The sequence below is a fragment of the Humulus lupulus genome, chromosome 3 (assembly GCF_963169125.1).
Source record: "Humulus lupulus chromosome 3, drHumLupu1.1, whole genome shotgun sequence".
Classification (NCBI taxonomy): Eukaryota; Viridiplantae; Streptophyta; class Magnoliopsida; order Rosales; family Cannabaceae; genus Humulus; species Humulus lupulus.
The window spans coordinates 193,932,420-193,946,906 of NC_084795.1; the positions used below are offsets into that span (position 1 = coordinate 193,932,420).

Below are 14,487 nucleotides of genomic sequence, written 5' to 3' on the forward strand. Positions count from 1 at the left end.
CAGGTCAGATTTTTAGCGCTGGATCCTTGTTTACTGCATTGATTGATTCTGGTGCTACGCACTCATTTGTTTCTGCTAGAGTGATTGATCAGCTGTGTAGACCTAGTATTTTGTATGCTAGGGGTTTTCAGACTGTATTGCCTACAGGAGAGCTGGTAGTCTCTAGGAGGTGGGTTAGAGCCTTACCAGTAGTGGTAGATGGTAGAGAATTGTTTGTTGACCTGATTGAACTAGATATGGACGATTTTGACATAATACTAGGGATGGATTGGTTGACGCGATATGGAGCAACAATTGATTGTAGGCGACGAATGGTGACCTTTGAACCGGAGGGCGAGGCACCCTTTGTGTTCGTGGGATCGGTGGATGGACCGCGGGTACCTGTGATCTCGGTACTAAAGGCTAGAGACCTGATGCAAGAGGGTTGCATAGGATTCCTAGCAAGTATAGTGGATTCCTCTAAGGTGGCGGCAGTGGGACCGAATGAAACCAGAGTCGTCTGCGAGTTTCCAGACTTGTTTCCAGCAGATCTGCCGGGGTTGCCGCCACAGCGGGAGATCGAGTTCGTCATTGAGTTGGCTCCGGGAGCAGAGCCAGTATCCAAAGCACCTTACAGAATGGCTCCAGCAGAATTGAAGGAATTGAAGATTCAACTGCAGGAACTACTTGATTTGGGGTTTGTCAGACCGAGTTTCTCGCCGTGGGGTGCTCCAGTTTTATTTGTTAAGAAAAAGGATGGATCGCTCAGGATGTGCATCGATTACAGGGAGTTGAATAAGCTGACCATCAAGAACAAATATCCATTGCCTAGGATCGACGATTTATTTGATCAGCTTCAAGGGAGTATAGTGTTTTCGAAGATTGATCTCCGATCAGGCTACTATCAATTGAGGATCAGAGATGAGGACATACCAAAGACTGCATTTCGGACTCGGTATGGGCATTATGAATTTCTGGTTATGTCCTTTGGATTAACCAATGCCCCGGCGGCATTTATGGATTTGATGAACAGAATTTTTAAGGATTACTTGGATAAGTTTGTGATTGTGTTTATTGATGATATCCTAGTATACTCCCAGACAGAGACAGAGCATGAGCATCATCTGCGTCTAGTGTTGCAGCGGTTAAGAGGGCATAAGCTATATGCCAAGTTTAGTAAGTGCGAGTTCTGGTTATCGCAAGTTTCATTTTTGGGCCATATTATCAGTAAGGATGGGTTACTGGTCGACCCAAGTAAGACGGAAGCAGTGAGGGTTTGGCCTAGACCCAGCAATGTTCCTGAAGTTAGAAGTTTCCTTGGACTAGCAGGTTACTACCGGCGGTTTGTAGAGGGGTTCTCCAGAATTGCTACTCCGTTGACAGAATTGACAAGGAAGAAGACCAAGTTTGTGTGGACAGATCGATGCGAGAATAGCTTCAAAGAGCTGAAGCGGCGGTTGATTACTGCACCAGTGCTGAGCCTGCCAACGGATAATGAGAAGTTTGTGGTCTACTGTGACGCTTCCAGACAGGGTCTGGGATGCGTGTTGATGCAGGCTGGGAAAGTGATAGCGTACGCATCAAGGCAATTAAAGGAGTACGAGCAGAGGTATCCCACGCATGACCTGGAATTAGCTGCAGTGGTATTCGCACTTAAGATTTGGAGACACTATCTGTATGGAGAGAGGTGCGAGATATACACTGATCACAAGAGTCTAAAGTATTTCTTTACCCAGAAGGACTTGAACATGCGCCAGAGACGGTGGCTTGAGCTGGTAAAGGATTACGATTGTGATATCCTATACCATCCTGGGAAGGCTAATGTGGTGGCTGACGCATTGAGCCGAAGGGGCCCAGGACAGTTGTATAGTTCGAGGCAGATATCTGACAGACTAGCAGGAGAGATGACCAGAGCAGGTATAGAGCTAGTGGTTGGGAGGTTAGCCAACATTACTCTTCAGTCAACACTCCTCGAGAGGATTAAGGAAGCACAGGGAAAGGACCCCCAGTTAGTTGAGCGTAGAGAGAACGTCCTATCGGGAGCAGCTAAGGACTTCTCTATTTCTGAGATGAGTTTGTTGAAGTACAAAGGACGGATTTGTGTTCCGATTGATCCAGACATTCGGCGAGAGATTTTGGACGAGTCTCATACCACTCCCTACTCTTTGCACCCAGGTTCTACGAAGATGTACCATGACCTGAAGGTTTTGTATTGGTGGTCAGGCATGAAGAGGGACGTGGTGGACTATGTGGCTAGATGCCTAACCTGTCAGCAGATTAAGGCGGAACACCAGAGGCCAGCAGGATTATTACAGCCTCTTGGGATTCCCGAGTGGAAATGGGAAGATATTGCCATGGACTTTGTGGTAGGATTGCCAAAGACCGTGGGTCAGCATGACTCGGTATGGGTGATTGTGGACAGGTATACCAAGTCCGCCCACTTCTTACCTGTGAAGACGACTTATACTGTGGAGCAGTATGCAGAGCTTTATGTTAAGGAGATCGTTCGACTTCATGGGGCTCCGAGGTCAATAGTATCCGACAGAGACCCCACTTTCACTTCCAAGTTTTGGAAGAGCCTGCAGAAGGCAATGGGCACGCAGCTTCGGTTTAGTACCGCTTATCATCCTCAGACGGATGGACAGTCTGAGAGGACAATTCAAATACTGGAGGACATGTTACGAGCTTGTGTCTTGGATTTTGAGGGATCTTGGAGTAAGTACCTCCCTCTGATTGAGTTTTCGTACAATAACAGTTATCAGGCGACTATCGGAGTGGCTCCGTATGAGATGTTGTATGGTAGAAAATGCAGATCACCGATTCACTGGGATGAGACAGGTGAGAGAAGGTATTTAGGTCCTGAGATGGTTCAGAGGACCAATGAGGCACTTGAGAAAATTAGAGCTCGTATGCTCGCCTCCCAGAGTCGCCAGAAGAGTTATTCAGATCAGAAACGCAGGAGCGTAGAATTTCAGGTTGGTGATCATGTATTCCTCAGGGTTTCACCCCTGAGAGGAGTAAAACGATTTGGCGTTCGGGGCAAGCTGAGTCCCAGGTTTGTTGGCCCATTTGAGGTTCTAGAACGAATTGGGGAGGTGGCTTATAGGTTAGCAATGCCTCCAGCTTTATCAGGAGTTCATGACGTGTTTCATGTGTCCATGCTCCGGAAGTATGTTTCGGACTCTACTCATGTGTTGAGCTATGAGAACTTGGAGTTGGATCGGGACTTATCATACGAAGAAAAGCCTATTCAGATCCTTGATAGGAAGGACAAGGTCTTGAGGAGCAAGACCATCCCCTTGGTTAAAGTATTGTGGAGAAACAGCAAGGTCGAAGAGGCGACATGGGAACTGGAATCAGATATGCGGGAGCGGCATCCCGAGTTGTTCAGGTAAATTTCGAGGACGAAATTCTCATGAGGAGGGGATAGTTGTAACGACCCAAATTCAATGTTAAGGCTTAAGGGCCTGGAGTTGTGTGCCTGGAGGGCATGATGGGATTTTGTGTGTGACTTTATTAAGTTTAATGCATCATTATGATTTATTGCACGTTATATGACTATTGGATTATTTGAGATGCATGACTATGTGAATCGGTATGCATGTAGAACTGATTGTCTTAAAATGAGCATGATTGTAACTTGGCCATGTTAGGGCATAACTGTGATAATTATACTATGTGAATTGTGCCATGTGAGTGTGATGTTTTACCAGGATGCACGCATCGGGACGGTCCTAGTGAGCCAGTTAGTCTAAAAGTCACAACGGGTTGTTGTACCCGGCTCGGGAGGAGCCCAGGGGTACTTCGGGAATCTTGTAAGTTGAGTTTAGAAAGAGTGATTAGTATTGGTAATTTGGTAACCATTTGTAACTGCTGTGAGTAACAAGTTTTAAGATAGGAAGTGGTAGAATTGAAATGAAAGTGTTAAGACTTAAGTACCCTTGAAGGTTTAGCTTAGAAGGATTAGTAAGGAGGGGTAATTTGGTCTTTTGGCAAGGCAAATAGACATTATGCAGCTGGGATTTAGGGGGTACGGTTTGGGCATTTGGGTCACTTGTGGCTTTGATAAATTAGAAGAGAAGGAAAAGAAGAGGAGAGAAAGGCTAGGGCAAAGAAGAAGAAAGAAGAAGAGGTGTAGAAAGGGGGCTGAAGTGGGAAGCTTAGAAGGAGATCAAGGGAACTTTTAGGGTGGATTCTACTCTTGAGGTAAGGATTTTATGCTTATTTAAGTTTGTTTTCTGTGTTGGTTGAGGAATTTAATGCTTGAGTTAAGATTTTCATGAGTTTTGATTTGGGTTGTTGAATTTGAAATCAAAGGAGTGGATCTTGTGTGTATTGATGTTTTGGATTTGATTCTAGTGTTTATGGGGTGTTAGATTGTTCATATGAGGTTTGGATTTGAGTTTTGGGGTTTAGGTTTTGGTTTGGGATGATTTGGGGAGGTTAAAGCTCGGGGAAAATTGCAGGAAAAACCCAGAATTCTGGGTCTGCGAAGGCGTGCCGCGGCAGGGTTTTTGTGTGCCGCGGCAAGGGAGCTTCTGTCTGATGGGTGCCGCGGCACAAGGATGTGGTGCCGCGGCACAAGGCAATTTTCAGGGTAGCTCTTTTTGGCAATTTTAGGTCTTAGCTCCGGGGGTTCGTGGGATGCCTCCGGGGTGTTGTTTTAAGGTTTTAGAGGTCCCGAGAGTGCGGGATTGGTCCCGGGAAGTGGTTTTGGGTTTGGTTAGTATTAAAAGTGTTTTATGTGTGTTGTGACTAGGATTTCGGAGAGGCTCGTGCTAAAGGACCGTGCTCGTGACCGTGGTACTTTGGAAAGCACGGGATACAGGTAAGAAAACCGTAACACCCGAGTTTAGGGCATGGCCCCACTGTGTGATTGTAGGGCGTGGCCCCGGATTGTATTACGTGCAAATACATAAACTTAAATGAACCATGATGTGTGTGAATGTTTATTTTGAATGCACTATATGTGTTATTATGATGAAACGAGCGGCAGAGGCCGGGTACGGCATAGGCCGGGGCGGCCGTGGGCCGAAAGTAACACAGCACATGGGATGCTTATATTCAGGGTGGGACCCAAGGGATACATGAGTGATCCTCGCGGTGAGAACCGAAACTCCAGGCTTTGGTAAGGCCTTGGGAGCGGCATGGCCGTACTTGTTTATGATGGTGGTTTTCTTATGTATCAGTGAATTATTGCCAGCTATTTACTTTGCATATGTTATGTGTTATTTGGGTTTTCTTGCTGGGCTTCGGCTCACGGGTGCTCCGTGTGGCAGGTAAAAGCAAGGAGTCAGTCAACCGGCCATGAGTATGGAGAGCGTGGGGGCGGCGCGTACATGTTCGGCCTGCCCGACTGCTTTGGTTGGGGGCATTTTGTATATGGCTGTATTTAACCATTCTTTTGATAGCTGATCAAGTGTAAATCCATTTTGAGTTGTAAATATTTTGTAAACCTTATTTTGGGATCCCAGATGTTTTATAATTAACGTTTTTAATGAAACTAAACATTTTCAAAGAGTACAGCCTTAAACTCTGGTCTATTCACACTTTTGGTTTTAGAAACCACTTGAGTCAATTAGATGCACAATTTCTGTTTTAAACTCACTTAGTAACGGCTCTAAGGTAGTAGGGCGTTACAGCCGAAGTCCCTCGCCTAGTGAGGGTGATTCTCTTACCCCAACTCCCTCACCATCATGCGATGCCCTTTCAAGATGTCTCGTAGTACAGAGCTTCACTTGTGAATAGAATTCACAAGGAAAAAATTCCACATTTACACGTATTATTCTACATACTTCATAGTCTAGGAAACAACCCTTTTTCATTAGAATTATCTCTTAACTTCATATCTTAATAATTAATATAATATGCCATTTTCCATCTTCCATTCTAGTGTTTTATCTGAATAGAAAATCTTGCATGTTTGTACTTTTGGTCCAACGTAAAACTTAGTGATTGTATATACTATTCTATTTCATAACTTTTATGTGTTTATGGTCATTTTGCCATTAACAAAAAAGAATCCACACATGAAGCTATTTGAGTCACTACTCTATACAATCACTTTTCAATCTAAATGATTGAAGACAACATTTCTTTATTTCACTTTCCAATAAAAGCTTCAGAGAGTTTTATTGAGTTAACTCTAATCTAAGTATAAAATTAGTTTTATACTTCTTTAAGGGTCCTTAGCTAAGTCCTACAATGTTGGCCACTGTAACATATTCAACAAATTTCATACAAGCTAACCATGGACCTGATCACTGGAGTTACTTCTCATTAGTTGAAATGATGGGAGAAAACTTATTTTAGTATCATGTAAAGAATTTCAACTTCAAATGTCTAGTCTTAGATGATTTTCTTACAATCTATCAGCTTTTGATTCTACTTAACTTCAAAATGATGATACAACTTTCATTTTGAACTCACAGGACAAGAAGTCATCAACTTTCAAATGGCCATAGCACCTGTTGGCTTCACATTTAAAGCTTTTGGTTACAGAATAGCTCTGCCAGAATATGCTCCAGGGTATGTATCCCCAAATGAAAAATTGGGTTAAGTTTTGTGCTTTTGAAATATGGGGTTAATCTCACTTTAATCTCATTGTAGGTGGATTTACATTTGGCTGCTTATGGCTGCTGCTTATGGTCTTTTCATCAGTGAAGAAGCTTTAAATATCTAGGTCTGTCTTTTGTTCTGGTACTTCTGTTTCACAAGCTCAAGAAATTTTCTTGCTCCTTTTAGTAAAATTTGTGTGTTTCATGGTTCCATTGTATGCCTGAATTCTTATTTATAGTAAATGATTTAGGTTGGGGTGCCATGGGTTCCATTTTGTTGTTGTTTTTTTATTTTATTTTTCTGTTGTTTAGTTGTTTAATGATGGCTTCACCAAACCTTGGTTATGCTATCTATCAGCTCACTTCCATTGATACCATGTACTGTTATTTTTTAAAGTAAAGGCATGGGAGATACTGATATGCCTACTACTTTGACAGGTTCTTTGTTTATTCTGTATACTCTCTCTTATTCATGTTTATTCTGTTTTTCCCCCTTTTGTAGCAACCAAGTGGGAAATTGGTTCTAAATCCTGGGCCATCTGCAGAGAGAATAGAGAGACCTTCAGGTTTGTTCTTTTTTTTCTTGGAAACATCCACCCTCGCTGCCCTAGTGGACATTGTTTGCACATATTTAGAAACTCTATTATGTGGTCAGGGAATTTTTGAGCCTTTTTCTCCTTATTTAATGTTGAAGTTAAACTAATTGCTCATTGTTTTATGTTGGAAGTTAAACTGTGCTGAGCCTTTTACATATTTTATTTATGCATATTCTATAATATGATTTTATCAGGCTTTTATTCATGTGAAAATATATAATATTGATTGTATGGGTTTTGATCATAAATAATGAGATATTGGGGAAGATATTGAACTCCTATGCCATATTGGCCATGAAAATGTAAGGACTGTTAAGAATTAGAATAGCTCCTTAAGCTCTTAGCCATTTGAACTCCTTAAGCGATTTAGCCATTTGAACTCCTTAAGCAATTTTCACCTTCTTTACTAATTTTGACCTCATTACTGACTAGTTCAGAAGAGAATTTGGGTTTAGTTTTACACTAATGAACATGACTATTTCATATATGTTTCATATCTTGCAAAGTTGCTTTGTTATGGTTTATACTGTACATATTTTTGTTTAATCTAACATTACTTACTTAAGTAGTGTTGGGTTTCATTGCTTTTTTCTTTTCATATATGTTTCATTGCAGAGTTAAATTGTTTGACAATAAGGACCCCCTTGATTGCCTTGTATTGTATACCATTTTGATCTTAATTTTTCTGTGTTTAAGGATCTTATTATATTTTTATTTTACTAAGTGATTTACATATTTTTGTTCACTTTAATTTCTAGGTCTTTTTGCATTTGAAGTTTTGATGTTTATGAGTATCTTTCTGTAATGCGTTAAAACCTTTTATTTTAATAATGTCTTATGTTATAGCTCAACTGATTTTTCTAAGGCTTTCTGCATAGTTTTGAACACCTAATGTTCGAGTTTTCTTTATCCCTTTTTCATGTGTGATTTTTGAGGAGGCAAAACCTTATATTTATATAGATATTTTCAAGTAAAAATATATGTGTGTATCTGAATTTGTTCTCAGTTACATGTATTTTATGTTAGGTTAGTTTGATAATATTGGGCATATAATTCTTGCTTTGAGCTTCATATTATATTAATCAAATTTAAGAATTAGCATATTGGGTTTAGAGTACTAAAGTTATGTATGTAACTAGAATTTATTTGATTTTGTTTTGTTTTTCCGAAATCTCCTTTCTCACTTTATTCATATTTTTCCTCTATCTTCCTATTTTTTTCTTCATCTTCGTTGAATCTCTAGTTTGGTTCTTCATATGTTCATTATATAAGTTTTCTAACAACTTGATATACTTTGGTCATGTTTGTGACTGATAATGATTTCTTAATCTCTCTAATTTTCATCTGTTTGTCTTTTGCTTCAAGCCTGGGCTGCATTTGTCTACTAATTCTTGGGTTTGGTTTCCTTCTTTAGTGGAGGTACAGACACAACCAGCAAATTTTCTTTGACGTCAACGGTTAGTAAACCTAACTCATTTTTTAAGCAATATCATTAAAAAAGAAACAGAAGAAGAAGAGATTAACAGTTGTAGGCTTTAAAATTTTTTAGAGCAACATCATGAGGAGGTTTGCCTTGGAAACCTGAGGAGATTTCAATTTAGAGAGCTTCAAATGGCAACAAACAACTTTAGCAGCAAGTACTTGGTTGGATGATGAATTGAAGGATGGAGCAAGTTTCATGCATGGTTTACTTTTGTGTATTTTGTAATGTTTCTGTTTTTCATTTTTAAAGTAAAAAATGTTCAAGATTATATAACTTTATTATGTTATGCTTTCAAATTTAAGTTAGAACTAAGATCTCATGAATTAGACATATTCATGGTTTGAATTAGTTATTGATTAATATAATACGTGTGGTTTATCAATCTATTGAGAATTACATTTTATGATTAATTTTGATTTTTTTTTTATCAAAATACAATAATGAAAATCTCTTAATTAAAAAAAACCTTATAAGTATACTTATCAAAATAAAATTTAAAATATATTTGTTGACGGTGAAATCTCGTCAACGAAATTAGATCGGAAAACTCAAAGGTAAGTCGAGTGAGGTTTTTGTAAGAACTAAGAATAAACTTTAAGAAAAAGTAGACACAGATAAATGATGGAGCAAATCCTGGTATATTTCTCAATAGCCTCTCCTTACAATGAATTTTCCAACCCCTTTTCAGGTGGTCTTAGGGTTCCTTTTATAGTAGGCTCTAATGGCCTTAGATACATAGTGGTCCAGGGGACCAAGTGGTACATACGTACTGTGTCAGGGGAGTGGCTTCAGAGGTTGCGGTCGTACACCCCGTACAGAAGCAGGTGTCAGGAGGATGTCTCCACTACTTGTCGGTACCCATGTCTAATGCGTGGTGGCAGGCGTAGTGGCGCAGGAGGTAGTGGTGTCGGCTCTGACCCATGGCCGTAGACGTACGGACCATAACTCCTATTCTTGCATAACCACTCCTGGCATTCCCACTACTTGTCTGGTAAGGGTACTATATCCGTACTCTGACTTCTTTAGGTTTGTAGGCAAATTCCATATTCATGCATGTACCTTGCCCTTTGTGAGTATTCTCACCTCCAAGGCCATGGGCGAGGCCATGGGCGAGGCCATGGGCGAGGCCATGGGCGAGGCCATGGGCGAGGCCATGGGAGAGGCCATGGGAGAGGCCATGGGCGAGGCCATGGGAGAGGCCATGGGCGAGGCCATGGGCGAGGCCATGGGAGAGGCCATGGGCTAGGCCATGGGCGAGGCCATGGGCGAGGCCATGGGCGAGGCCATGGGCGAGGCCATGGGCGAGGCCATGGGCGAAGCCATGGACGAGGCCATGGTCGAGGCCATGGGAGAGGCCATGGGCGAGGCCATGGGAGAGGCCATGGGCTAGGCCATGGGCGAGGCCATGGGCGAGGCCATGGGCGAGGCCATGGGCGAGGCCTGGCGCGCGCGGGGCGCGAGGCCCCTGGTACGCGCGGGGCGCGAGGCCCCTGATGCGCGCGGGCGCGAGGCGCGTGGGCGCGCGAGGCGCATGGGCGCGCGAGGCGCACGGGGCGCGAGGCGCATGGGCGCGCGGGCGCGAGGCCCTTGGTGCGCGCGGGGCGCGAGGCGCATGGGCGCGCGGGGCGCGAGGCCCCTGGTGCGCGTGGGGCGCGAGGCCCCTGATGCGCGCGGGCGCGAGGCCCCTGGTGCGCGCGGGGCGCGAGGCGCATGCCTTGATGAGACATGGGATACATCCTAGGTGCGAAACGTCTTCTTGGCGTGAGGTCCTTTGTGTGGGACACCTCGGGGCAAGGCTAGGCGCATGAGGTGTTGGCATGCGCGGGGTGATGCTGGAGTGGTGTTCGCGAGGCTGGGGCCTTAACTTCGAGGGGCACGGATAAGGGCCATGTGTGCTTGACAAACACGTCTAACAAGGTAATGCAGCTTGGAGGCCTGGAATGACCTCATGAGGCCTAGGGCTCTGCGAGTGTCTAACACTTCGATGGCCTATAATTACCTTCTGCCTTCATTGCGTACTTGGCGCCCTTGGTGCCCCTTAGCTATTTACTTCTTTAAGGGACTAGAAACTTCTTTTGTGTGTTTTTCTTATTTGGTGGATTTTCGGCATCCACACTTACCCCCCTAGTCTATAGGGAGGCCTTTAGGCGTTCTTGTAGACTCTTCCGTTCCTTTTTATTATTCTCTTATTCTTCTTCTTTTTTTTTTTATATATTTATCATGTTCGAGGTCCTTTGGAACCCACGCGAAAAGGGGGTTCGGTAGGCCTCTCTGTGATGCGTCTTAGTTGCACCTGTAAGGATATATTGACCCCTTGGGTTCTAGTTATCCTTTTATATATCTTCGCGCGCGCTTATTATATCTTGCGAGAAGCGTCCTTCTCGTCATTAGGCATAGTACTATTTTTGCAAGCGTCTTCTTTGAGACCCTTTTTGCAAGCGTCTTCTTTGAGACCCTTTTCGGAAGCGTCTACTTTGAGACCCTTTTGGATAGCGTCTACTTGGGAGACCCTTTTTGGAGGCGTCTACTTTGGAGACCCTTTTTGGGAGGTGTCTACGTTGTAGACCCCTTTTGGTGGGTGTCTACTTTGTAGACCCCTTTTGGTGGAGACTTTCATGGCTAGATGGTCTTCGTTTGATCTCTAATTTGGTCAGGGACCCCTCTAGCACGATGCCCCCCTTCTATATGGAATCCCCAGACATACTGGTAGTATGGCCACTGGAGGAAGGTTCGCTCTCTTCGACATGGAAGTTCTTATGGCCCTCTTCCACACGTATGTACTTCTGTGCTCTCTCGAAGAAGTCGTCCAAATCCGAAACTTCTCTTTTGAGCATGTTACTCCATAACTTGCTTCCTGGACGAACTCCGGCTGTAATAGCCATCTTGAGCTCTGCTTTGGTTAAACATCCCACCTTTGTTGCTTCTATACCGAATCTATGGATGTAGTCCTTCAAACTTTCATTCTCGCCTTGTTTGATGTTAGCGAGGCTGGTAGTTGGCATGACGTAGTCACACGCTGCATGGTGTTGCTGAAGAAATTCATCAGAGAATTGTTGCCATGACTTGATTGTTCCTGGCCTTAACCTCCTGAACCATTTGTACGCCACTCCTTTAAGAGTAACGACGAAGCAATGACATTTTGCTCTGCTGTTGACCCCCCTTAACCTCATCAAGTTATTGAAGGAGTCTAAGTGATATTTTGGGTCTGTAGTACCCTCATACGGAGTCATGCGAGGCTCTCTGAAGCCAGTGGGCATTTGTTCAGCCTGAATCTCCCTTGTGAAGGGTGAATCACGGTCGAATTCTCCACCATCCATGTGCCCCCCAAGTACAGTGGTGATCTTGCCTTGAGGGCATCGCATTTTGGTGTCTAGTCCCCTCCTCTTTTCGTATAAGGAATTTTGCGGGTTCTCGGGCTGATCCCTCGCCTTGGTTGTGTCCCTCGGTGGAACCGCGGGGGGTGCGTCTCTCACTTCTGACCTCTCCTCATGGAGCCCTTTTCTTAGGCCAGGGGGTGACCCTTTTGGGGGGACTTCCGCATCTTTCTTATGACCCTCATCTTCTCTCTGCCTATGCTCCTGGGGACACTTCGTTGGCCTATGTCCCCCATGGTACTTTGCCTGGGGGGTTTCACTGGCGGAAAGTTGGGTTCCCCCACCGTCTATGGGGACAGTGTTTTCCCCTTTTTCATGCTCCTTCCCTTTATGCTTTGGGAGGGGCATGCTTGACTTCCCTTGCCGTAGGTTGTTTAAAACCTTCTGCATGTTCTCCATCATGGTTTCCAGCCTCCTAGTCTTTTTATGCAACTCGTGAATCTCATCCTTGTAGAAGCGCGTCCTTGAGCTGGAACTTACCGAGCGTACCCCGGGACCCTTGCCTGGCCAGTGCGTCGAGGGACTGGGGTCCCGGTGGCCTGAGCGTGGGGTCAACCGGGGCCGGTTAAGTGGATACACTAGCGGCTCTGAATGACCTCCGTCGGGCTGGGTAGCCGAGGACGATGCTTCCCCCTCCTCCTCCGGGGGAAGAGGTTCTTCTGGTCCATCTCCATGCTCGGGCAGAGGGGGGTCTTTCTTGGAAGGCCTCCGCTCTACTTCGTCTCGGTGAACCTCCACCTTTTGTATTTGCCGTAGGCGTTTTGAACGTCTTAGCATCTTTCTTTGTTGGAAATGAAGGAAGAACACTGGCTTGATGCTTGTTCTTCCCACAGACGGCGCCAAACTGTTGACGGTGAAATCTCGTCAACGAAATTAGATCGGAAAACTCAAAGGTAAGTCGAGTGAGGTTTTTGTAAGAACTAAGAATAAACTTTAAGAAAAAGTAGACACAGATAAATGATGGAGCAAATCCTGGTATATTTCTCAATAGCCTCTCCTTACAATGAATTTTCCAACCCCTTTTCAGGTGGTCTTAGGGTTCCTTTTATAGTAGGCTCTAATGGCCTTAGATACATAGTGGTCCAGGGGACCAAGTGGTACATACGTACTGTGTCAGGGGAGTGGCTTCAGAGGTTGCGGTCGTACACCCCGTACAGAAGCAGGTGTCAGGAGGATGTCTCCACTACTTGTCGGTACCCATGTCTAATGCGTGGTGGCAGGCGTAGTGGCGCAGGAGGTAGTGGTGTCGGCTCTGACCCATGGCCGTAGACGTACGGACCATAACTCCTATTCTTGCATAACCACTCCTGGCATTCCCACTACTTGTCTGGTAAGGGTACTATATCCGTACTCTGACTTCTTTAGGTTTGTAGGCAAATTCCATATTCATGCATGTACCTTGCCCTTTGTGAGTATTCTCACCTCCAAGGCCATGGGCGAGGCCATGGGCGAGGCCATGGGCGAGGCCATGGGCGAGGCCATGGGCGAGGCCATGGGAGAGGCCATGGGAGAGGCCATGGGCGAGGCCATGGGAGAGGCCATGGGCGAGGCCATGGGCGAGGCCATGGGAGAGGCCATGGGCTAGGCCATGGGCGAGGCCATGGGCGAGGCCATGGGCGAGGCCATGGGCGAGGCCATGGGCGAAGCCATGGACGAGGCCATGGTCGAGGCCATGGGAGAGGCCATGGGCGAGGCCATGGGAGAGGCCATGGGCTAGGCCATGGGCGAGGCCATGGGCGAGGCCATGGGCGAGGCCATGGGCGAGGCCTGGCGCGCGCGGGGCGCGAGGCCCCTGGTACGCGCGGGGCGCGAGGCCCCTGATGCGCGCGGGCGCGAGGCGCGTGGGCGCGCGAGGCGCATGGGCGCGCGAGGCGCACGGGGCGCGAGGCGCATGGGCGCGCGGGCGCGAGGCCCTTGGTGCGCGCGGGGCGCGAGGCGCATGGGCGCGCGGGGCGCGAGGCCCCTGGTGCGCGTGGGGCGCGAGGCCCCTGATGCGCGCGGGCGCGAGGCCCCTGGTGCGCGCGGGGCGCGAGGCGCATGCCTTGATGAGACATGGGATACATCCTAGGTGCGAAACGTCTTCTTGGCGTGAGGTCCTTTGTGTGGGACACCTCGGGGCAAGGCTAGGCGCATGAGGTGTTGGCATGCGCGGGGTGATGCTGGAGTGGTGTTCGCGAGGCTGGGGCCTTAACTTCGAGGGGCACGGATAAGGGCCATGTGTGCTTGACAAACACGTCTAACAAGGTAATGCAGCTTGGAGGCCTGGAATGACCTCATGAGGCCTAGGGCTCTGCGAGTGTCTAACACTTCGATGGCCTATAATTACCTTCTGCCTTCATTGCGTACTTGGCGCCCTTGGTGCCCCTTAGCTATTTACTTCTTTAAGGGACTAGAAACTTCTTTTGTGTGTTTTTCTTATTTGGTGGATTTTCGGCATCCACAATATTATCCACACTAAAGTAACAAAATTTTATTACTAGACTTTTAATATGTTATGA

At 45.8% G+C, this 14,487-nt stretch overlaps 1 protein-coding gene across 1 annotated transcript; it reads left to right on the forward strand.

Moving 5' to 3' along the window:
• Window positions 1-206: 206 nt before the first annotated feature.
• LOC133825292 (uncharacterized) lies at window positions 207-3,362 on the forward strand (the record flags this gene model as incomplete). Its single annotated transcript, XM_062258255.1, has 5 exons — window positions 207-578; window positions 780-1,067; window positions 1,332-1,619; window positions 1,692-2,021; window positions 2,310-3,362. Coding segments are annotated over 5 exons (2,331 nt in total), but the record flags the coding sequence as incomplete, so codon positions are not given.
• Window positions 3,363-14,487: the final 11,125 nt, after the last annotated feature.